This window comes from Paramormyrops kingsleyae, chromosome 7, assembly GCF_048594095.1.
Source record: "Paramormyrops kingsleyae isolate MSU_618 chromosome 7, PKINGS_0.4, whole genome shotgun sequence".
Lineage (NCBI taxonomy): Eukaryota > Metazoa > Chordata > Actinopteri > Osteoglossiformes > Mormyridae > Paramormyrops > Paramormyrops kingsleyae.
The window spans coordinates 3,731,182-3,753,536 of NC_132803.1; the positions used below are offsets into that span (position 1 = coordinate 3,731,182).

General features: G+C 39.8%; 1 protein-coding gene and 2 long non-coding RNA genes across 3 annotated transcripts; 2 read left to right on the plus strand and 1 right to left on the minus strand.

Annotated features, from left to right (window-relative positions):
* Nucleotides 1–284: 284 nt before the first annotated feature.
* LOC140592068 (uncharacterized) lies at nt 285–9,465 on the plus strand. Its single transcript, XR_011992308.1, has 3 exons — nt 285–675; nt 2,084–2,247; nt 7,815–9,465. It is a non-coding gene; the product is annotated as an uncharacterized lncRNA (long non-coding RNA).
* On the minus strand, nt 6,669–21,140 carry LOC140592067 (polyunsaturated fatty acid 5-lipoxygenase-like). The gene is made up of 21 exons (XM_072714111.1): nt 20,314–21,140; nt 20,017–20,197; nt 19,717–19,785; nt 18,360–18,386; nt 17,904–17,999; nt 17,297–17,356; nt 16,920–17,024; nt 15,530–15,616; nt 15,273–15,363; nt 14,129–14,161; nt 13,787–13,906; nt 13,512–13,612; nt 11,400–11,551; nt 11,061–11,201; nt 10,453–10,653; nt 10,213–10,299; nt 9,918–10,087; nt 9,596–9,708; nt 9,342–9,442; nt 9,074–9,244; nt 6,669–8,725 (listed from the first exon to the last, which is right to left on the minus strand). Exons 1-21 carry the CDS (start codon nt 20,422–20,424, stop codon nt 8,546–8,548), a joined length of 2,397 nt encoding a protein of 798 aa, XP_072570212.1. The 5' UTR covers nt 20,425–21,140; the 3' UTR covers nt 6,669–8,545.
* LOC140592069 (uncharacterized) lies at nt 15,905–21,624 on the plus strand. Its single transcript, XR_011992309.1, has 6 exons — nt 15,905–16,160; nt 19,777–19,825; nt 20,368–20,453; nt 20,636–20,678; nt 21,316–21,397; nt 21,508–21,624. It is a non-coding gene; the product is annotated as an uncharacterized lncRNA (long non-coding RNA).
* The last annotated feature ends 731 nt before the right edge of the window (nt 21,625–22,355 follow it).

A 22,355-nucleotide genomic window follows, 5' to 3' on the forward strand; every position in this document is an offset into this window, starting at 1 on the left:
AACCCTAACCCCTAAAACCTAACCCTAATCCCAAGACGGTGGAACTGCACATGCGCAGAAAGGCTCGATAGCAGGTCTCGATAGGTAGGATGTTTTGTCAGAACACCGGCACTAAAAGCAACGCGCACACAGATGCAAATATTACAATCTGCAAAGCAATATGGTTTAAATACCACAATAAAGTGACGGCTGAACTATAAATATAAACATCAATGACCCATCTCACAATACGTGACCAATGAACAGGGGCGTCGTAGTGGGGGGAAAAAGGGGACTGAGTTACCAGGGCCCCATGTGGGGGGAGGGCCCCTAAGGAATCTGGAATTTTATTTTCCTTTAAATATTAATATTATTCAAAGATCACAATAAATGTTGCTAACTAATGTAAATGTAATTTTTGTGGGAAAATAAATCGGTTGACGGATTGAATTGTGTCCTAGCTTACAGTGCCTGAGGACAAGCACCCTCACCCCTTGCAATGGTTTAGTCTTCACCGGGCTTTTTAACTAGGCGCATTTAACTTAGCGGTCATTCTGCTGAAACAGCTGAATCCGTGCTGGAAGATGATGCCAAAGGAAGATAAATCCGGTTTTCAAAAAAGAAAAGAGAGGCAGGGAAGAAACAAAAAAAGAAATGAGGGAAAGCAACTGCTTACAAACTTTTTTCCCAAGAAAGGTGAGCCCAAATGTGAAAGCAAATGGCCTACATTAAATGAACTGTGATTATTTAACACTTCAATACCACCGCGAAATTACACATAGTTTAACATGATGTAGTCTAGATAAGTCTAAATATTTTTTTTATTTGCTTAACCCCCTGGGTTCCACGGCATCGTCGGTGATGCCGCGTATCTTTCTCGTCTATTTCAGTTTATATCTCGCTGAAATTTTCGTGTATAATCATGGAAAAAACGCGGGCTAAATCTATAGCCTGTCTTTCAAAACGTCCATTGTCGGAGGTATTTAAAGTTTTTAAAATTAGGTTAAATCGGCAAAAAGTAAACCATGTCACCTTTGTTTTACCTGCATGGGGGCGTGTAGTACCGCCTTCGCGTGAAGATCGCTATTCACATTCTAAACAGCCGCACTTCTGCGTATCCCAGTGGGCACTAACTGGGATATAAGTTTGTGTTTAGCTTTTTGCCCATTGCCATTTTTCAGTGTTTTCTTTTTGCCCTTTTTTTAATGAAAAATTACTAGTAAGTCAAGTTTTGTTTATCTTTCATTATAAATAAAGTAGTTTATCAATGTGGAAATCTGAAATGGCATTTTTCTTTTATGTAATAATAATAAATAGGCTACTTGATAAAAAGCTGTTCTCTTCAGCCAAATGCAAGTGTGTCCAATTCTCATGCAGGCCTATGATGTTAGGCTACCTTTGGTGACATTTCCTGTCATAGCTTTTAATCATCCTACAAATAAAGCCAAATTCCAGTGAAGTCTTGTGTGATTAGGCTGGGGGGGGCGGGGGGGCATGGACACTGTTTGTGCATAGGGCCCAGAATTTGGTGCTACGCCCCTGCCAATGAATGATGATACACGACATTCATGCCCTGAATCACGGTCTGCCGCAAAATGTGAATACATGCGCAGTATTGGGCCTGGTCCATGATTGGTAGCGCCATGTTGAAAATGACACAGCTTCAGACCAAAACAATCGGCTGCACAAGATCCAGATAGATCATTGTTTGTCCCGCCTACTGACTTTGATGGGTCACACTGACAGATAAAATTAATTCATGATGTGGTGAAAGTGCCAAAAGTGCCAAAATTAAATAAATAGTGAAATAATTGTAAATGACACATGTAATTAATTAATAATGATTTTATTTCTAATGGTAGATAATAATTCATGGCAGATTTAATTAACGATATTTTTATTTCCCATTTTAAATAATTCATGACACATTTAAGTAATAATTTATCTTTATATTTCCCATTTTAAACAATTCATGACACATTTAATTAATTAATTATTGGTGCATTTATTTATTTAATTTTGGCACTCTTAGCCCTCCATAGAAAGTGACAATGAATCCTATGATGTAGCAGAAAGTGACAGTGACTATGAACCAAACTTTCAGCGAAGTGACACACAAGTTGAAGACGATGCTGGGGAGACTGATGAGTGACGGGGAGGCTGAAGTTACAAACCCAGGTCACAGAGAAGTGACACAGAAACATGGCTGGCCAAGTACAACACAGTATGGAACAAAAATGCTGGAAGACAGTCTACAGCAAAAATCAGGTATACCCCTCCAGGACCAACAAAATATGCTTTTGCAAACATTCATGAGGAAACTGCTGGTGTACATGATGTGAAAAGGACAAGCAATGAAGATCAGTGCATCTATGGTGAGAACGTAGGATGTAACAGAAGAAGAATATCTTTGTTTTGTTGGTGCATTTATGCTATATGGTGTTTACAAGTCAAGGGATGAATCTATCTTTCAGCTGTGGACTGTAGAAGATAGACATGTTCTTTCTGAGTGAAGCATGACTCGTAATTGATTTCAACAAATTTGATCTCCCATCAGATTCACAGACGAGAAAGTCAAAGTATGACAAATTTTCTCCAATTCGATACGTATTTGGTATGTGGGAAATTACACTGAGAGATGCTTTCGTTCCTGGTGAAAATGTTACTGTTGATGAGCTGCTCCTTACCTGCCGTGGTCGTGTCTCATTCAAACAGTATATTCTGTGCAAGCTTGGAAAATATTGTATCAGATTATAGATACTATGAGACAGCAAAACGTCATCTTTTCACTGCCTTCAGGATTATACAGGCAGGCAGGCAGGCAGGAAAGAGAGCAGAATAAAGGCGAGTGGGTTGTGTTAGCTGACTGAAGGAGCAGGAGGGTGTGGCAGAAAGGTTACTGTAGGTCATTTTTTCTGCAGTCTATCTCTTGCGAAACAAGCAGTCAAAAAAGATGCCGCTGCTGGGAACTGCTTGAAAGAACAGAAAAGAACAACCTCCTGAACTTGGAAACCAGGATTCCCCAGTTCCAGTCCGGGGGGGGGGGGGGGGCAGAATTCAGCATAGTTTGCAGATTTCCCTGTTCAAACACACCTACTAAACATGGTAATTAGCAGGGAAATCTGCAAAATGCAAAAGGACCAAAACTGGAGAACCCTGCTGTAAACCCTAAGGGTCGCAAAGTGCTCAGTTCTCTATTTGCCTTTCGAGATGACGCAGCTCTGGATTCTTATTGTCCAAAGAAGGGGAAAGTCCTTCTGCTGAGAAGTATTTTCATCCTCCAGCAGAGGCAGATGAAACTTGCCATGAAAGAAGCCAGTGGTTTGTAATAACGAATGTATGCACAGCCTCATAACACTCCTGAACATTACGCGGTTTGTAATAACGAATGTATGCACAGCCTAGGGGTGCACCGATTGCAGTTTTCTGGCCGATCAACGATCACCGATCCTTAGGCAACCTTACCTGCCGATCTCGATTTTTTTTTGCCGATCTTGTTTCTTTCATAACTAAAAGACAGTTACTTCAATGTTTCCATTTTTATTGAGTAAATTGATATGAATACTCACAAAACATGAGGTAGTGTCCTCAAATATAAATGAACATATAAATGAGCATTGCTGTTTGAACTACAAAATCATATTTTTTCTTCCAGACTTTAATTTCTCTAATTTTGTAAAAAAAATATATATATATAGCTGTTATGACACACTTGTCCAAAAAATAGGGAGGGAGGCAGCCTGCACTGCACCTCTCTCGGGAATGGGAGAAAAGGCTGATTTAACCCTCTGGGGCCTAGGGGTAGGAAACACACTTTCACTGACTGGGGCATGATCACACATTTCATCACACTTAATTCATGGCAAATAAATTATTTCTTATATATTTGTTTTGCCATTACACTCATCTTTATTTTAATATATATTGTAAATATGTCAGATTTTTGTTAAGTTTGAAATTTGACATCAAAGTATAGACATTGCAAAATGCAGTTTGGAACACTTGCAGAAACATTATAAAAGTACATAGTAAGCAATGCTGGCAGTTTGTTTTGATCCCAGATATCTGATCACCAAAGTCTTGGCTACATGAAGATGACTAAATGGTGTAGATGCAACATTAATTTGGATAAATAAATAAGAAAAACCTAACTCATGTAACTATTTCTGGCTCCTTTCATTGAATATGTAGCAACTTTCATGTGTATGAATGAGCCATTGTCACCTGGCCACGTCCCCAACCCCCTTTTATGGCGCTGAAGGGGATGTATCTGGATCGCGTTTCACCGTTGCGCTGTTAATCAAATTACCATGCGAATGCGATTTGAATACGCGCTAATGCGGCTATTTAGAATGTGAATAGCGATCTTCGGGTGAGAGCGGTACTACACGCCCCCGATGCAGGTAAAACAAAGTAAGATGACATGGTTTACTTTTTTGCCGATTTAACCTAATTAAAAAAACTTTAATACTTCCGACAATGGACGTTTTGAAAAGAAGACAGATTACGGATTTAGCCAGCGTTTTTTTCATGATTATACATTAAGATTTCAGCAAGATATTTATAAACTGAAATAGACGCGAAAAGTACGCGATGTCGTCGACGACATACTCGACCCCAAAGAGTTAAAAGCATATAACTAAGATCGGTGGATCTCATGGGAATATGGTCGATTTCTGATCCCCTCAAATTAACGTGATCGAGGCCGATCGATCGGTGCGCCGATCGATCGGTGCACCCCTAGCACAGCCTCATAACACTCCTGAACATTACGCGGTTTGTAATAACGAATGTATGCACAGCCTCATAACACTCCTTAACATTACGCGGTTTGTAATAACGAATGTATGCACAGCCTCATAACACTCCTGAACATTACGCGGTTTGTAATAACGAATGTATGCACAGCCTCATAACACTCCTGAACATTACGCGGTTTGTAATAATGAATGTATGCACAGCCTCATAACACTCCTGAACATTACGCGGTTTGTAATAACGAATGTATGCTCAGCCTCATAACACTCCTGAACATTACCCGGTTTGTAATAATGAATGTATGCACGACTTCATAACACTCCTGAACATTACCCGGTTTGTAATAATGAATGTATGCACGGTTTCATAACACTCCTGAACATTACGCGGTTTGTAATAACGAATGTATGCACGGCTTCATAACACTCCTGAACATTATGCAGTGATGGAAATAACAGTTCTTTTTTTTTTTTCCTTATGGGCAAAGGTTATTAGGTTTATCCTCAAAATAATCAGTAAGAGAATTATAGGGTAACACTTAACTCTTTAAGAACCCTGACGCTGACAGCTTCTGCCTCTTGTGACTGGCTTATTCTCACTGTTCACATAAGAGGAGTGCAGCGCATTGAGAGCAGGCAGTGAAAGTTGGGCATATATGTCTCATATACGACAAGGTTCCCTTCGTTCACACCAAAGAGCCACTGGAAAGAATCAGATCATCTGTGAACATAACATCAATAATTTGTCGGTTCAAAGTGCAAATTTGACCTAATAAAAAACTTAGGGAATAGTATTATTTGTTTCTATATTGGCCGATACAGTGTGTGTGACAGCGTTAAAGCATTTTTCACTTGTCTGCAAGTCAAAGTTTTCATTACAATAGTTTTATATATGAATTGCTGAATACGTCAAAATTCAGCAAAATAGTAAAAAAGACATTTTATTTCTACTTTCAGTTGTTTATTACAGGAACTCTTTACTTAGGGAGATACAAATATTAATACACATGGACAAAATTAGTATTAAATTGACCACAGTTACATGTATCATAGTTACTAATGGTGAAATTACTTGAGGATTAGCCAAGACTTGACATGACTTGCTTAAGTGTAACCAGGTGGAAATACAGGGAGGAACGTAGTCCCTTTAAGGGAGTGGCGCTGCGGAGTGAGGTCATCACTCTGTGAACAGGGAAAAAGGGAAGTGTGTTCGGGTGTGGTGGACATTCGTTTACTGGAAAAAGAGGGATCCTCTTTCGGTCTGAACTACTAGCGAGGTATTTGAGGAAATCCCTGGGGTTTATCGTAACCAAGGAGGAATTAGAAGCGTTAGATTTAGAAGGAAATCAGATGAGGGAGGACTGAGCGTGGACGCTGTGGTGGTCTGGCCTGGTGAGCTCAGTGGGTGGTGGTTGCTGGGTGAAGAGATGTGTTGAGGAAGCCACGTGTAGAGAAATGACTGATAAAAGTGTTTGTTGGATGAACAGCGTAGTGCATATGAAGCATTTAATTATGGATAAGCTGAGTAATGTATTTGTTTGGTTTGGCGCAGGACTGCCACTACTGTGATTGTACTGGGGATCTTTTTCCCGTTTTCTCTTTTTATTTAATTTCTACTTTTGAAGGAGAGTAAGGGGTTTATAAAACTTCTGGCTTGCCTGATTTAAGGGTTTTCTTAAATTTGGATTTTTACGAAGGCCAAATTGTAATTTTCTTTTCATTGTTTAATAAATGGGAAGCTTAATTGTCCCGGTTCGGTGGAGATCCTACATTGAATAAAAGATCCCACATAAGAAGTTGCTTGTTGTTTCGTGGATACCTTCCCCGGCAACATAAGTGTCTAACATGTCTTGACATTCTTGCTTCTAAGAAGTGAGACTTGACTTGAAACTTGATGCATAGGACTTCTGACTTAGTGAGTATAGAAAAGAATCGCCCCCATTCAAAATATTCACATTTTGTTGCTTTGCATCCGGAAATGAAGACACACACAATGTTTTTTCCCAGCTGTATTTACTCAATGCAACTTATAACAACCAAGTGAAAGACATACTGTAATAGCAACAGTCCAGGAAAACATTAAAAAGAAAACAATAAATCACTCAGATGGTTAAAGGATTACCCCCCTGTGTCAGTACTTTGTGCTTCAGTATTTTGCCCCATCCATTTTTCAGCCTATTTTGACAAATGGCCCAGTCTCTGCTGCAGAGAAACACCCCACAACAAAATGCTACCATCTCCATGCTTTACTGCAGCTATGCTGTTCTTTGGCTGGAAAGCTCTATTGACTTTCCGCCAGATAAGCCTTTTGGCATTGAGACCAAAGAGTGTGATTTCGGTCTCATCTGACCATAACACCTTCTTCAAGGTGCCTTTTGGCAAAGCGCAATTGAGACTTAATGTGACCCTTGTTCAGGACTGGCTTTTTCTTGCGACTCTCCCATACAAGCCACATTTGTGGAGCATGTGTGATATTGTCACATGCACACAATGACCACTCTTTGCCAAAAAATCCTATATCTGCCCTCTTGATAGCCTCTCTGACCACTTTCCTCCTCGCTCTTCTATTCAGTTTGGAGCGACAGCTTGACCTGGAAGGGTCCTAATAATACCAAACACTTTCCATTCCTTGATTATGGACTTTACTCTGCTCACAGGGATTAATAAAACCTTTGATTTCTTTTTGTATCCAGCTCCTAACTTGTGTCTGTCCACAACTTTATCCCTGAGATCTTTGGCAGCCCCTTGCCATAGCTGATTGTTTGCTTTCAGTTTCACTCCCAAGCACTGGGATGCTCCAGGAACAGCTGTTTCATGCTGAACTTATCAGGATGATTACAAATGATCACAGGTGGAAGCCAAGTATATCTTTTTGGAGGGGGGGGGTGATCCTTTAACCATCTCAGTGATTCTGTACTGTAGGTATGAGCTTCATATCTCAGGCAAAATCAAAAATATATGTAAAGAACACAGTAATCAAAATGAATGAAGCCCCCTTGATTATTGCTATATTTCCCCCCACAGCTCACAGGCATGTCCTACATGTGTCTTTGCTCACTTCTCCATATTCCTCAACAGTTTGGAACATCAGGAATAGGAGCCAAGACAGCCTGCAGCCTTATGGACATCCAGCACGATGCAGACTAAATATAGATTAGGAGAAGACCAAAGTCCCAGGGATTACAATGCCACATGTGATTAGGTGATACTCTGCCCAACACCAACACCAACTATGTTCTATGTGCTCAGTTTTCAACTCTCAATTACAGTCATGCATCACTTAACGACAGGGATACATTCTGAGAAATGCGTGATTTGGCAATTTAGTCACTGTCTGAATATTAGAGTATACTTTCACAAATTTAAATAGTATAGCCTATTACAAGCCTAGGCTACAGTAAACATTTTTATAAGTAGAAAGAGCAGACCTGCACTGTAGAATAATGATAAAAAGTACAGTAGAGTAAATGTATAAACCAGTAACATAGTTTTTTTATTATCATTATGAGTTATTATAATTGTATCTGTTATACTTCTATACGACTGGCAGTGCAGTAGATTTCTTTGGACGAGCATCACGACAAACACGTGAGCAATGCGTTGAGCTATGATGTCACTAGGCGATAGGAATTTTTCATCTCCGTTATAATTTTATGGGACCATCGTCGTAGATGCAGTCCTTTGTTGATCAAAATGTCGTTATGCAGAACATGACTGTAATAATATCTACCAGCTACTACTCAGTAATTTGAGTAATGTTATCAAACAAACAAAGAAGGACATTATATTCTGGGTCATGCCCCCATCTTTCAGATGGCGATGCTGTTTTCAATACCACCTGGGTACAGATACTCGTACGGGAAGCTCTGACTCTTTGACCGCTCCTTAATTTCTTCCCCAATGTCATGTAGCTTTTCCTGGAAATTCTTGATCACATCCCTCAGATGTGGATCGTTGGATACATCATCTGCATAAGTTCCCAGGGCAACCTATGGGGGGCAGCATGGAGGGCTGAGTGATATAAATTATGTTAAGATTTTTTTCCAATAGCAGACCTACTTGAGATTGGAAAACTGAGGAACAAGGCTGTTTACTTTGTTAAACTAAAGCTTGAAAAGAAGATTCCACAACAAAGTGCCATGAAATTGGTGCAAAATGACAGTGACTCAGTATCCTTTTATCACACAGAAAAGTAAACAGAACAAATCAATCCATCCATTATCAGGTCACTTACCAGTACAGGCTAACAGAGCAGAATGAGTCAGTTAGGGATAAGAACATAGGGATCAAGGAATAACTGGAAAAGGTTCAGTACCAGCAAACAGATAAGCACTTACAAAATCTTCAGTGGCTTGACTGAGGAACCGGGCTACAGACATGCCCTGCAGGGTCGTGTCCAAATCAGGCAGAGTATTGATGATGTAATCCTCATCTACCTCGTCCGCGTTCCTTGGTGGGGGCTGCCTCATTGTTGTGGGACCGTTTGGCATCCAAGCGTAAGTATCATACTGTAGGGAGGGTAAAATATATGGCTGAACTTTGCTACAGCTTTAATAAAGATCTTATCATGCATGGATGGTGTGACGTGATTATCAGCCATGTTACCTGTCCGTGGTTCACGGCGGCGTGCTGAGCTGAGCAGGTAAACATCACCATGCTCAGGTATTTGACTGCTTCTGCTTTAGTTTCCACTGTTTCAGGGAAATCTAATAAAATGCATAAAAAAATCTTTCTTGGCTTTCCTTAATGCTTAACAAACTCATCACCAGTGATGCTTTCTTTGTGATTTATAATATAAATACATACTTTACCTAAATAAATAAGCAAGAGAAATTTATTTAGGTTATTGACAGTGTTACCTTTTATTTTAAGTCCATAAGAGTGAGTATAGTACAAGAAGTTCTGAAGTTCTTTGTCCTTTTTAATATCACTGTCATCATTGTAGTATGTATCAACAACCTTCTGAAGAAATCTGAAATGACCATAAGTACTATTAATGCCATTGACAATACGTAATGATACTTTTAACGCTTACAGCAAGTGACAAAAAGCCGAAGCCACAATGTATCTGGCTAATGTACAATAGTAAAGGTGGCCTGTTCTTTCCAAGGCCCCTGGCAGAGTGGTGACAGATTGGATCTGTCACAACACACAATCAACAAAAAATAAGAGGCTCCTTACTCAGATATTGCATCCCAGATTTGCATGGCATCATCCCGATAGTGATAGTTCTTCAGCTTCTGCACTCCACGGCTCTCCAGGTTGTCAGGCAGACAGAGGCTCTTGTATGTCAGTTGTTTGACTGCTCTCTGTAACACCTCCCACTGGGCGTCCATGCCAAAGCCTGTGTACTGTGAGGGAAATGAGACTGTATGACTCTGTCACATGTACTGAGTTCAACAGTTTTGCTGCATAATATGATCTGTTGCATATTAGATTATTTTCATGTCAATACAAAACAGAATGTCCATCTAACCTCCCTAAAGAAGCCAGTGTCGTTGATGAGTGTATTTCTGGCAGCTACGTTGATTGGTATTGTGTATCGCCCGGTGACAGCAAAGATCTGATTGTGGACACAGGAAGGAAGTGTCTTAAAATACTTCCATGTTGGGCCGCAAAAAGCAAACAAAAGTTACCATTTTATTTAGGACATATCACTCTTTCATCACCCACATATTTCCATGTTCTTTGCCTACTTATGAAAAAAGACCTGCACCCTTAGGATTGGATGGTGATCATGCAGCGATGTGAAGATGCTGACGAAGAAGATCTCAGCCAGCAGGTGTGTCTTCAGAAGGTGGGATACCAGCTCATGGATGTAAAAGTCAGAGTTACGGACCCAGATCTTCGCCAGAAGCCAGGCCTCAGCGTCCTTTGGAGTGAAGATGGGATTCTCCTCATCAGGCTTTTGTTTCAACTGTGGAAGTGCAGAGAATGGACATCAGCTCAACTGTTCAATGTATTACTGTCACGTCTCGGGAAGGACGGAAACGAAGGCAGACATGGGGAAAACCAAAAGGGGCTTTATTTAAACAAAAACAACAGACAAGGCCAAAGGAAATAGACCACAAGGGGTCAAAACAGGGTAGGGAGAATCAGGAGAGAACGTGGGGTAAGCTGAGGAGCACAAGCAGGCAGTAATATCAATGACTGGACTGGGGAACTCAAGACAGGGAGGCAGTATATACACCACTGAAGAGGGAGGAGATGAGAGGCACTTGGGGTTCCACACACGGGCTGTAACGAGAGGAAGGGTCAAACGAGTAGGAATGTAGGGCGTGACAATTACAATAAAGGGGCACCATATGAATAAACCTTCATGACCTGGATGGCGATGGGCATCAGTCCCTGCTCCATCTCCTGAAGAAGCACGATTGGTGCAGCCAGATACTGTCGATGGCCATGAGTGATGCCCTCTTTAATGTTATCAAGCAGTTCATAATCAACCATATAAATTTTCCCATTCTAAGAAAACAAGACAAAAAATATCAATTATAATAATAAATAAGTAGAATTTCTCCCTTAACTACAGAATTGGTTAAGAGATTGACCTATTAAATTAAGGTTGATTCTAGTATAACCAGCTAGCATGAATATGATCTGTTGAACTGAAAATGCATCACATTTCCACAGACTAGGGGATAAGTCGTTTAATGGTCCCACCTGGATGAGCTCGCTGATGTTAGGGCACACGTCTGATATCCCCGGAATTTTCTCTGGGATTTTTGTGCACTTCTCTATCATTCCTGGGTTACATCCATTAAGGATCTGACTCCCAAAAAAGGCATCATCCTTCCAATTTTTGGAGATGTACACTGGAAGAAAGATTAAGTACTTTGGTTGTGAGGACCCTATACCCCTCAGCAGAGGGACAGGATGAGGATCACAGACTCAGTGTTCACTCCAGAAGGAATGAGGACAGTCCCTGTGACTGTGTGAATATGTCTTTGATCCACTCTATTCCTACTCTGTCAGAGTCCCATCATCTGTTCACAAAGGGTGCTTTTCCACCACACCAAGTACCATATTTTTGGTACTTTCGGTACTTCCATAAAGTACAAAAAGTATGGTACTTCTATTGTATTGGTTTTCCACTGGCGTAAAAACTGGTACCGGCACCAAATTACATCATTAGTGACCGCCCCTGACTGATATCATCACAAAGTTATTATGTCCTTATGATCCTTCACTTTCTTGTAGTCCTGCTTAAGTTTTTTGATTTTCAAGCGGCATTGTTCGGTGTTTCGCATGTGGCCCATTTCTTCCAAGCAGCTTGCTATTACGGCAAATACTTTTTTATTTCGAGTCGTGCCATCCAGATCCCACTGGATCTGTTCATCCAACCATATGGCGATTAAAGCCTGTGTTTCCTCGTTTGTCCATCCTTCCATTTTACTTTTTAAATATTTTTGTTTCTACTGCTTTTTATTTTGTTTCTCGCTGTTCTCTGTGTGTTTCAAAACATGGCGGTTGTATTTTGTGTTTCAGCAGCAGGCTATTTGCATAACCAATCAACAGCAAATACGTTTGCAAGTCCCACCCCAAAGTATCGAAGTACCAAAGAAGTACCCCAGCTGGGTTGGCACTTTCAGTACTGGAACTTTTGGTACTGGTACTCGAACGGAAGTCAATGGAGAAGCGAAAGTACCGTAGTTTGTATGGTGGAAAAGCACCCTTACTTCCGGTCAAGTACTAGTACCAAAAATTCCAGTACCAAAAGTACCATACCAGCTGGGATACTTCTTTGGTTGTTTAGTACTTTGGGGTGGGACTTGAAACGCTTTCTTTGTTGATTGGTTATGCAAATAACCTGCCTCTGAACACAATACATTTGCTGCCCTGAAAAAAGTAACGAACAACGATAAACAAAGTAAAACAAAAAATTGCAATCTGGTCAGAAGAACAGATACAAGAAATAGATCAGGATGGCAAGAGAAGACAAGTGTTTAATATTATAGGACTGCAGGCAGATAGCATATATAGCATATAGCGTGCTGTCCTAGTGATGTGATTTTGTTGTAAATATAGCGATGTGATTTTGATGTAATAAATATTGGGGTATTTATAAAACAAAAACTGAGTTCAGCAATTTCTCACAAACCCATCTAGGAGTGATTCAAACTACAAGGATGAAAATGATTATGATTGTCTCGGAGATCGCATGCAGCACTTATGCAAAAGTAGCAGGGGTAAACTATAAACTGATTTTAAACATATATTAGATGATCCATAAAAGGAATAATAATTAAAATTGCAAAGCTAGCTAAGGTTTCTTTTTTTCTATGACAGAGTAAAAATGTTTTAGCAAAACATAAATGCCCTGCGCTATGATGTCCGTACAGAACTGAAAGTAAGAAAAAGCCTGTTCTAAATCTAGCTGACTAGCGATGTAAGAATTGCACGTGCATAACATGCTATGTTGGTATTAATATTGCACATCATCCAGCCCTATAATATACTACAGTCATTTTTTGAACTTGGTACAAAATGTCCTGCCTCACGCTGTGATGTCAATCGGCGCTGGTACCAGTTTTTATGCCAGTGGAAAACCAACACCTTGAAGTACTGTACAGTACGTTTGGTACTTTCACAAAGTACCAAAAGTACAGTACCTGGTGTGGCAGGAAAGCGCCCCAATCCGCTGCATCTGAATCCTGGGATTCTGTGCTAAAGTCAATGTAATAGAAGAAAATACCCACATTCCCTGTTTCTGAAGTAGCAGTATTTTAAATACTATGAAAATGATGATATAATTTTCCATAAAACTTGACTTACCTGCTTTTTTACTTGGAAATAAAAATACTCTTTTTATGTCATCAATCTTTCTCCATCCGCAGCCAAAATTATTAAGTCTCCTTAGCACAGTCTGAATAGCCCTTTAGCAAACACGAGAATATTATTATGGCATTTAACAAACCTAAAGGGACAAATCAAATGCCAAAAACAGATTTTTATTGGGATAATATCTATAACCTATCATCCCGGTAACTGGCCATGTCTGATTAGAACTCTCTGGGAGTCTTTGCATACTTTGTGAACTTAGCACTTACACAACCACGGAATTTTTGATTAATATCAGAAGTTTATGGGGAGCGAACCACAGGTCCGCTGGCAGCTGGAGGAAGTCACCATCTTTCACAAAGCTTGGAAGACCACTTTTGTGGATCTTTCTGTGAAGAGAGGAAATCTGTTCCATCAACTGAAGTTTTCATTCTTCAAGATAAGCAAACTTCACTGTATATTGTCTGTGACTATGCAAACACACATAATGGGGTTAGCTGGAATTCAGGGAGTTATCTATTCCAACTTGATACCTGTTAAAATATACATACATGCAAAAACAAAAAGCAAATAAAACACCAGTAAAATGAAGCATGGTATGAATTACTCACTCAACATCTTTGGAAATTTTCTGTCCAAATATCCTGAAAAATAAAATCAGATGAAACCGGTGAAATATACAGTAACAATGAAATCAGTTCCAAATGGAACCAGTTGACAATGCAAGACTGGAAGCAACCATGCTGGTGAAAGTGTGTCACTCTGTCCCTGGTCAGTGAATCCTGATGTTCCCAACATGAAGCCATTCTGCAGCTGTGATGACCCAGACTGGTGTACCCAGCTGTGTACTGGGGAATGTGGAAGAGGGCTCACTGTACAGTGACTGGACAGGAGTGGAAATGAGAATTTATTCATCTGTCATAATTGTTAATAATACAGGGTGACAGTGAGCTTGGATGCCAGTCCATCACACACTCTCATCCTCACTCTCACACACACACACACACACACACACACACAATATGTGATATTTATATTATTAAATATTGGGATGGACAATAATACTGGGTTCGACCCACCCCCACACACACACACACACACACAGATTGTGTATCTATATCCATTTCTATGGCATAATCCTGATCCCAACGATGACAACCCTGACCCTAACCCAGCCCTAACCTTAACCTTAATACAAGACTTTCTTTCGGCATTTTTGTTTCTTGATTGCAGTCACAGATTTTTTTTATAAAATTGAGTTTCCCCTTGTGGAGACCAAAAATGTCCCCACATGCTCAAAATAACAGGTTTTTATCACGTCGTAGGGACATTTGGTCCTCACAATGTATTATATATATGACCAGACACACACACAGACACACACTAATGGGCAATATAAAAACACAACTTAGCCTAGCCGCATGGACTGTGGGAAGAAACCAGAGTACCCAGAGGAAACCTGCATCACACAGAGAGGAGCTACTGGGCAAAGCGAGAGAAACTCAAACCTAGAAGTGTGAGTGTGCAGTGCAAGAGTGCAGTGTGAGAGTGCAGTGCTATCCACTGAGCCATGACACTGCCTGTGCATTCAAACACAATGACAAATACAATAGCCAATAACAGTGATTTCAAATAAAAAATAAATCAGGTTTTAAAGATGTACAATTCTGTTTGCATCCAAGAGATCCATGGAAGAACTTTACAGGGTGCTGTGAAGATACAGTGGTGTAGAAAGCTGGAGCCACATCTACTCACAGAAGATAATGGATCACACCACTGATCAGGTTCCTTAATTTCTCTTTCATGGTGTACTGGCGAGTTATGGTTGGATTCATTACTCTTGCAGCTGAGTGAGGCAGGAAAATAACAGGCATATTAAAATGCTTTAATTTATTGTAGGCAGATTGGTTCACCCTCATATCTGCTTATTAATATTAATTAATGAAATAAACAATCATTGATGGAAATCCTAGAGTATCAGGTTGGATGTTTGATCACAGGAAGCTCCTTACATTGCAGAGTGGCCACAGACTGCGTCATAAATAAAACTTCATCAATGGATGCGATCTTCTCTTGCTCATCTGTCATCTTAACTGTGGCTGCAAGGTCATATGAACAATTAGACTCGAAATGGCAAACTGCTAATAGACAGACACACTATGTTTACTAGCAGTAGTGTGTCTATAACAATTAGGCTGAACAGTCAATGCAGTTTTTCCACAGGGGACTAGGGATGGGAATCGAAAACCGGTTCTTGTTGAGAACCGATTCCCACTGCTTCAATTCCTCGGAATTGTTTGCCATTTTTGCAAACGATTCCCCTATCGATTCCAGTCGCCTCGAATGACGTCACCACGTTGCGTAGCGTCATTTACCCAGCAGGAAACATGGTGCCTAAGCGGCACAAACGCTTAAAAGTTTGGTTATACTTTACGAGAAAGGATGACAACAGGGCAACTTGCAATACTTACAAAGTAGATATTTCATCAAAGGGAGGAAACACTACGGATATGCAAAAGCATTTGCTCACAAAACACGCGATAACCTTAAATGAATGTCGTGTTTTTGATCCGCTCCGGACTAGTGAATCTCAACCCAGCAGCAGCGGTAACGTTTGCACGTCCTCTCCTGTTAATACGGCAGGTAACTAATCAACTAACATTGCATATTATGTTAGTTTATTTTATATACTTTTAAAAAGGAGAGTGTAAATGTTACTGGACATTCTTGTGTAATTGCCACAGAATAATTTATGTTATACTTTGTTATTGCTAAAGAAGAATATTTATTTTATTATTATTTTACATTTACAATTTTTTTTTCTGGGGACCCCGTGGCACCCCATCGAGGAGCCGTAGGCTGTGGATCTCTTAAGATCTCACTGTTGGGTTTGTAAGGTCATGCTACTCCTAAATTTCTATCTTGTTCAAAGATAAGATATAAAACAAAGTTCTAAGCTAATCGACCTCTGTGTTCTCCTTTTTTAAAAATAAGAATCGATAGGAGAATCGATAAAGAATCGAATTGTTAAACAGAATCGAAAATGGAATCGGAATCGTGAAAATCTTATCAATTCCCATCCCTACAGGGGACTGCTGGTCAGAAACTACAAAATGGTTAAATTGTCATTTTACTGAATACTTAGATTGTGCGATAATTTTTTCTATACATTTTTTTTTCTTAAAATTACATTTGCTCACACATTGATTTGTCATGATAAGCTATAGAAATACGCTAATATTTGAATTGGTTAGTATTGTGCAACAGGTTAACCAGATCACTAATGCAAGGACTGTCAAATGGAATTATTTTATTTCTGACTGGCCCAAAAGTCAAGCGGCCCACCGGGAAATCTCCCGATTAGCCACTCCGGGCCATTAATGGAAATCCTAGAGTATCAACCTGGACTTCCGATCAGAAGAAGCTCCTCCTGATTCTCAGTCATGGCCATACTCATATGTGAAACATCCAGGGTCTTCAGTTTGCCATATGTCTCCTTAATTGCAACTGCAAAGACAGAACAATTAGACATGACTTGATATGGTCAACTGCTGGTAAACATAGTATGTCTGTTTATAACAATTAGGCAAAACAGTCAATGCAGTTTTTCACATTTCATAAAGTCACAAAGAATGCATGATTTGGTGCAAGTTATACAGTTAGACTGTGATCACATTTTTGGGTAAATTACATTTTGGGCTGTTTCTGTTACTCACAAAGGTGTCCTGAACAGATCACAGCTCACCCTGAATTTCAAGCTAATAGCTGGACTCACTTACGTTGTGTTTTATCCAAAGGTTCCTTCAACTCCTTTGGACACAGCTCCCAGAATATCCCACCTAAGATACAAGCTTGGACTCAATTCTCTACATGCATTTTCTGTTATAACAGCCTTCAGATGGATGCGTGATATATAGTAAAAGCCTTGGGTAGAAATATTAATGATAATTAAGTGCATGCTTGTTTTTGGGTTTGAATGTCAGTCCTTGCAATTATGGTAACACTTTGGGGGAAGTATTATTTACATTCTCAGAGTAATGCATTCACTTGCAAATCCAGTTAACTGAAGTATTTTCAATGCAGGACCAGACGTGCTTTTCTCTTGGTATCAGGCTCTGGACTCATCAATTGTATAAAATAACACCAACCACCAAAAACAGAAGCTATCACAACACAGCAAAATGTTGGGGAACATGCAAATGCTCTCCCTGAATCACTGAAAAAGGAGGGGATATAAGCTGCATTGTTTCAAAGAAACAAATATTTACATAAGTGTAGCTGGAAATGTGACCACAGTCAGAGAAACAATCATGGGTCAGTTCTTTAGGTTCACAAAAATATCACAGTTATTGTATGATCTTATGGAAATGAACAGGACTGACTTACTGGAATCATCTTTGGCCAGTGATAGGAGGGAGAGGGTCTTCTTATTATTCATACTGAAACCACGTTTGGACCGTGACATGAGGGGGGCAGTGATCTCTGAAAGGAAGATGGGTTTATCATAACTGAGCACTTCCACTAACCGAATGACATGCCCTGGTTATAATATCATGTACAGACCAAACACATAATTCACAGGCCAGGCAACTGGCCATGGTGAAGAAAGAAAACAATTCATGATGTATTATAAACTGTGTAACATTTTACTACTGAAGGTGATCTGTTACTTCACATTGTTACATTTGATGTTACACTGCTTCTCATACCAACAGAAAGAGTTTATAAGATCAGGGGTTTGCCAGATGGTCAGTCCAGCCCTGAGTGCCTGCAAGGTTTTACTGAGAAACGGAGACTATGGTGTTTCAACAGCCTACTGTAACTGTCACTGCTTAAACTTACCATCAGGAGCTGTCCAGCCAATAAGGTCTAGAGAAAATATTAAAATCCATTAGAAGGTGAAAGGAATTTTACTCAAAAACAAGGAGAACCATCAGTATCAAGAGCCATGTCTGAATTCCACACAGTGTCATTCAATGCACAAAAAACAAACATCATTCTAAAATGAACAAATGTATGTCTATGAAGGCTGTCATACCACATCTGACAAATTCTCATTGTTGTGAATCATCGTTTTTTTATTTGGAGAGAAATCAATTTTTGCAATTTTTGGACATGTTAAAAAAAATGTCAGTTTTTACACATGTGATCAGTTTTTCTGAATAGGAAGAAAACCTTTCATTTGGTACACAACATTAGCCTTTAGTGACTGATGGTATCACTGATTTACTTTTTGATTAGATACAAGTTTGGTACCACAGATGCCGAAATTCACTGTTGGCCCAAACCCGACAATAAATTAAAAAATACCAAGCCGGCAGGGTGGGGGGTGTAAATTTGCCAGTAGATGGATCATTACATTTTTCTTTAGTGTCTAGGACATTTCTCCCTACCTATGGGCAGCACTGCCTGATTGTTGCTCATATTCTGCTGCTTATAATAATAATATAAACATTTAAATTACAAGGTAAAAAACACTGAATTTGGACTCAAAATGAAAACATTCAGATGGAAAGAACTGCTACATCAGTATCAATCTGCTCATCCTTAGTAGCCTGTCTTATCATTTGATGATAAAGGGGATATTGAGCTGTTTGCAGCTGTTCTGTTTTCTTGTGTTCATGTTGGTTTTTGCTTAATTTTTAAAGTATTTTTCTTTGATTCATAGGTCTGTCGGTGTACAATTCATGTCCAATAAAAGTCCAGATAAAAATAAATAATAGGCTCAGTTTTATCTTTCTGGCTAATTAACAGATGATAGATGATGTTGCTGCTTTGATTTCAATATTTATTTTGGTTTTCCTGAAGTACCATCTGAAACATGTTTAAGCTACTTTAGAATTGGAGGAATGCAGTATCTTCGCCTTATTCTTTTCACTTGTTTGCTCAAAAGAAACATGAAAAACACACTGTCACTCATGTTAGTGCATGTCATCAGTTTTACAATTTCTTTCAGTATGCAGTTTTCTCAATAAGTTGCCAAAATTTTGCATTTTGTTTGCTGTGAAAAAGTTTGATCAATTTTGCATGCAAAAATTTCATATATTCATGTAGTTTTTTTGGTGTTGCATTTTGATGTGAAATGGCCTTTAAGCTGCTGACTGGGACCTGATTGCTCACATCCTGTAAGCTATGGCAGTCTGACATTGAGGGTCATACTAACACAAATGTGACTGAAACTTTTAAAATGATCACTTACCTTTGAGATATTTCTTCTTTTCCATTCCATTTTCTCTCTTATGCTCATCCTCTTCCCAAGGCAGCTTTCCTAGAATAGAACATGTTTTTACTGACATCTCTTCACCATGGTAAGTACACACTACTTACTTTGCCGCGTAACATGTATGATGTCTTTGGTGTAAATCCTACTTGCACGTGCAACCATCACATAGTGAACTTGCAGCTCCATTACACTCATTAACATGCGGGTGACCATCACATTCATATATAAAATGACCACATCCTCCCTCCTCTGTGTAATCAGCGACAGACTGGATACCTGAGCCTTCTGCTATGGTCTCCTTTGTGGTAGAAATGTTTTTGAAGACTGGAAAGTAGAAGACAGATTCCGAGCTCTGCACCTCAATGTATTTGCAGTAAAATTTTGTGAATGTCCTTTTAAAAAAAGATGTTTTCCGTTGGATGATGATTTCTTGTGGTTTTTTGTCAAACTTAAGGATCTTTGGGAAGGAAAATGTAGTATTATCCACATAATAAAAATATATCAGTATTCTTTTGCAAATACTATAATAAAGCATTCATTACAAAGTACAGATATATTTAGTATCATACTCACTGTCATTTGTCCTGTAACCCTGACCTCTCCAGACAGCTTTTCTTCATTTTTCAGCTGAATGTAAATGCCATCAGCAGAGGCGTCGGGTTCGATCCTGACTCTGTACTCCATCAGTGTGACCCTTCTCAGCAAACTAAGTGGTACTGTGGATGCTTGACAACAGTTTCTTATAGATCACAGTAAGATATAAATCTCATAAATCACACCTCTCTATGACGTCCCCCGTTGGTAGCAACTTGTTTCTGTGGAATTCTTCACTGGAAGTCAGTGAGGAAACAAGAATAAAATTCCTGTTTTGTGTCTTCACTCAACTACTTTGTAGGTGGGGCCAGATGCACACCTGCTTCACTCTGTTATGTTCTCCGGTAAGCAATGCATTAATAGAGAGATAAGTGGTACCTAGTAATTTGGCAGCTATACATATGGAGGAGAACATAAAGCATAATGACAGGTACTAAAAACACAGAATATACAGGAAGGTACGATGAAGACTAGGACTGTGTTTCTGGTGATATGATGCGTATCATGATACACAGGTTGTGATTCAATATATTGTAATATATTGAGATTTTTTAAATCAAATTTTTGGAAAACGGTATAAAGTATATAGAAGTACAAAGAACACACCACCATATGGATAAAATCTGAGCAAAAAAAATAAGTTTACCTTTACTGTCACTTTACAAATGCAAGCCCCTAAATGCCAAGAAAAGGATAAAACTATAAAAGTGTAACGTTTATAGACTACAAGTGCAGGTAAGGTTCATTATAAAATAAAAGATGTACAGTACTATGTAAAACTCATGAGCCACCCCTCATTTCTTTATATTTCGCTATGAAGATGGGACAATAGGCACAGTGATTTATTGCAACATGTGCAAACATACATGTAAATACAGTATATAACACAAAGAGCTTTAAAGTCAATGTTTGGTATGACCACCATTATTCTTCAATACACTCTGGAGTGTCTTAGGCAAGCTTTCTTGTCATTTCTTTCAGTCGACTTCAAGAATAGTTCTCCTGGCTTCTTGAAGGACATTCCATCACAGAGCCTCCACCATGTTTTATTGATGCCTTTAAAGTAGGCTATCAAGCATTTTTCTTATTTCAATTATATATGACAATGCATGATGTTTTTTATATGTTCACTACCATCCTGGGTATGACATCAAACTTCATCCGGTCCTGCAGGTCCTAAAACTTGCAGGGAAAAATTTGGGGGTTGGTGGCAGGATTGGCCCTCCAGCCACCGTAAAACTTCACACAGCTCCGAACTGGCAGACAGGACACCATAGGAAGGCTGCACGCACCATGAAGGGGATGGGGGGGGGGGGGTGCTGGGGAGTCGAAACCCTCGGAGGCCCAATAGGATCAGGCCTGTTGGGGCTCGGAATTGGAGTTGTGTTGAGGCGTCGTCTGCTGCACAGGTACACTTGGGTCCCAATCTGATGTAGCCCATCCAGGTAAGTACGCGGAACGTCTTGTCTTTCTGGTACATATGACCATCTTCCTCTGCTGTCGGGGGAGCTTCGTAAACTCTGCGTTTCAGTGGCCAGGGATTGGCCAGATCTAGGTAGGTGGGTATACTAATTGTTGGTTTGGTTGCTCTGATGGCTGCCCTACTCAGGGAGTAGCTGTTGCTGTGGTGGATCGGCTCTCCCTGATAGTGTCCAATGTCCAATATCAGGCTGATTCTAGTGAGTTTGCTTGCAGGTTATGTGAGGAACATGCAGACTTGGGTATGACTGCTGATTCTAACGTAATGTGGGAGACCCTCTGTGATAAGACACTGAAGGTTGCTGAAGGTTGTGTTGGTGGTGCAGGTGTGCCCAGAAGGTGATGTTTCATCCGGCAGAGTTCCCTGGATATCATTGAGAGGAGTCGCAGCAAGCAGCTTGATGGCAACTCCAGTCTGAATCAGGAACTGATAATGATGGCTTCAAGGCTTCTGAGGGCAGATAAGGAGGCATTTGAAAGATGAATCTGTGAGTAAATGACACACCATCTATGGAATAGCAACCCACCTCGTGCTTACAGAG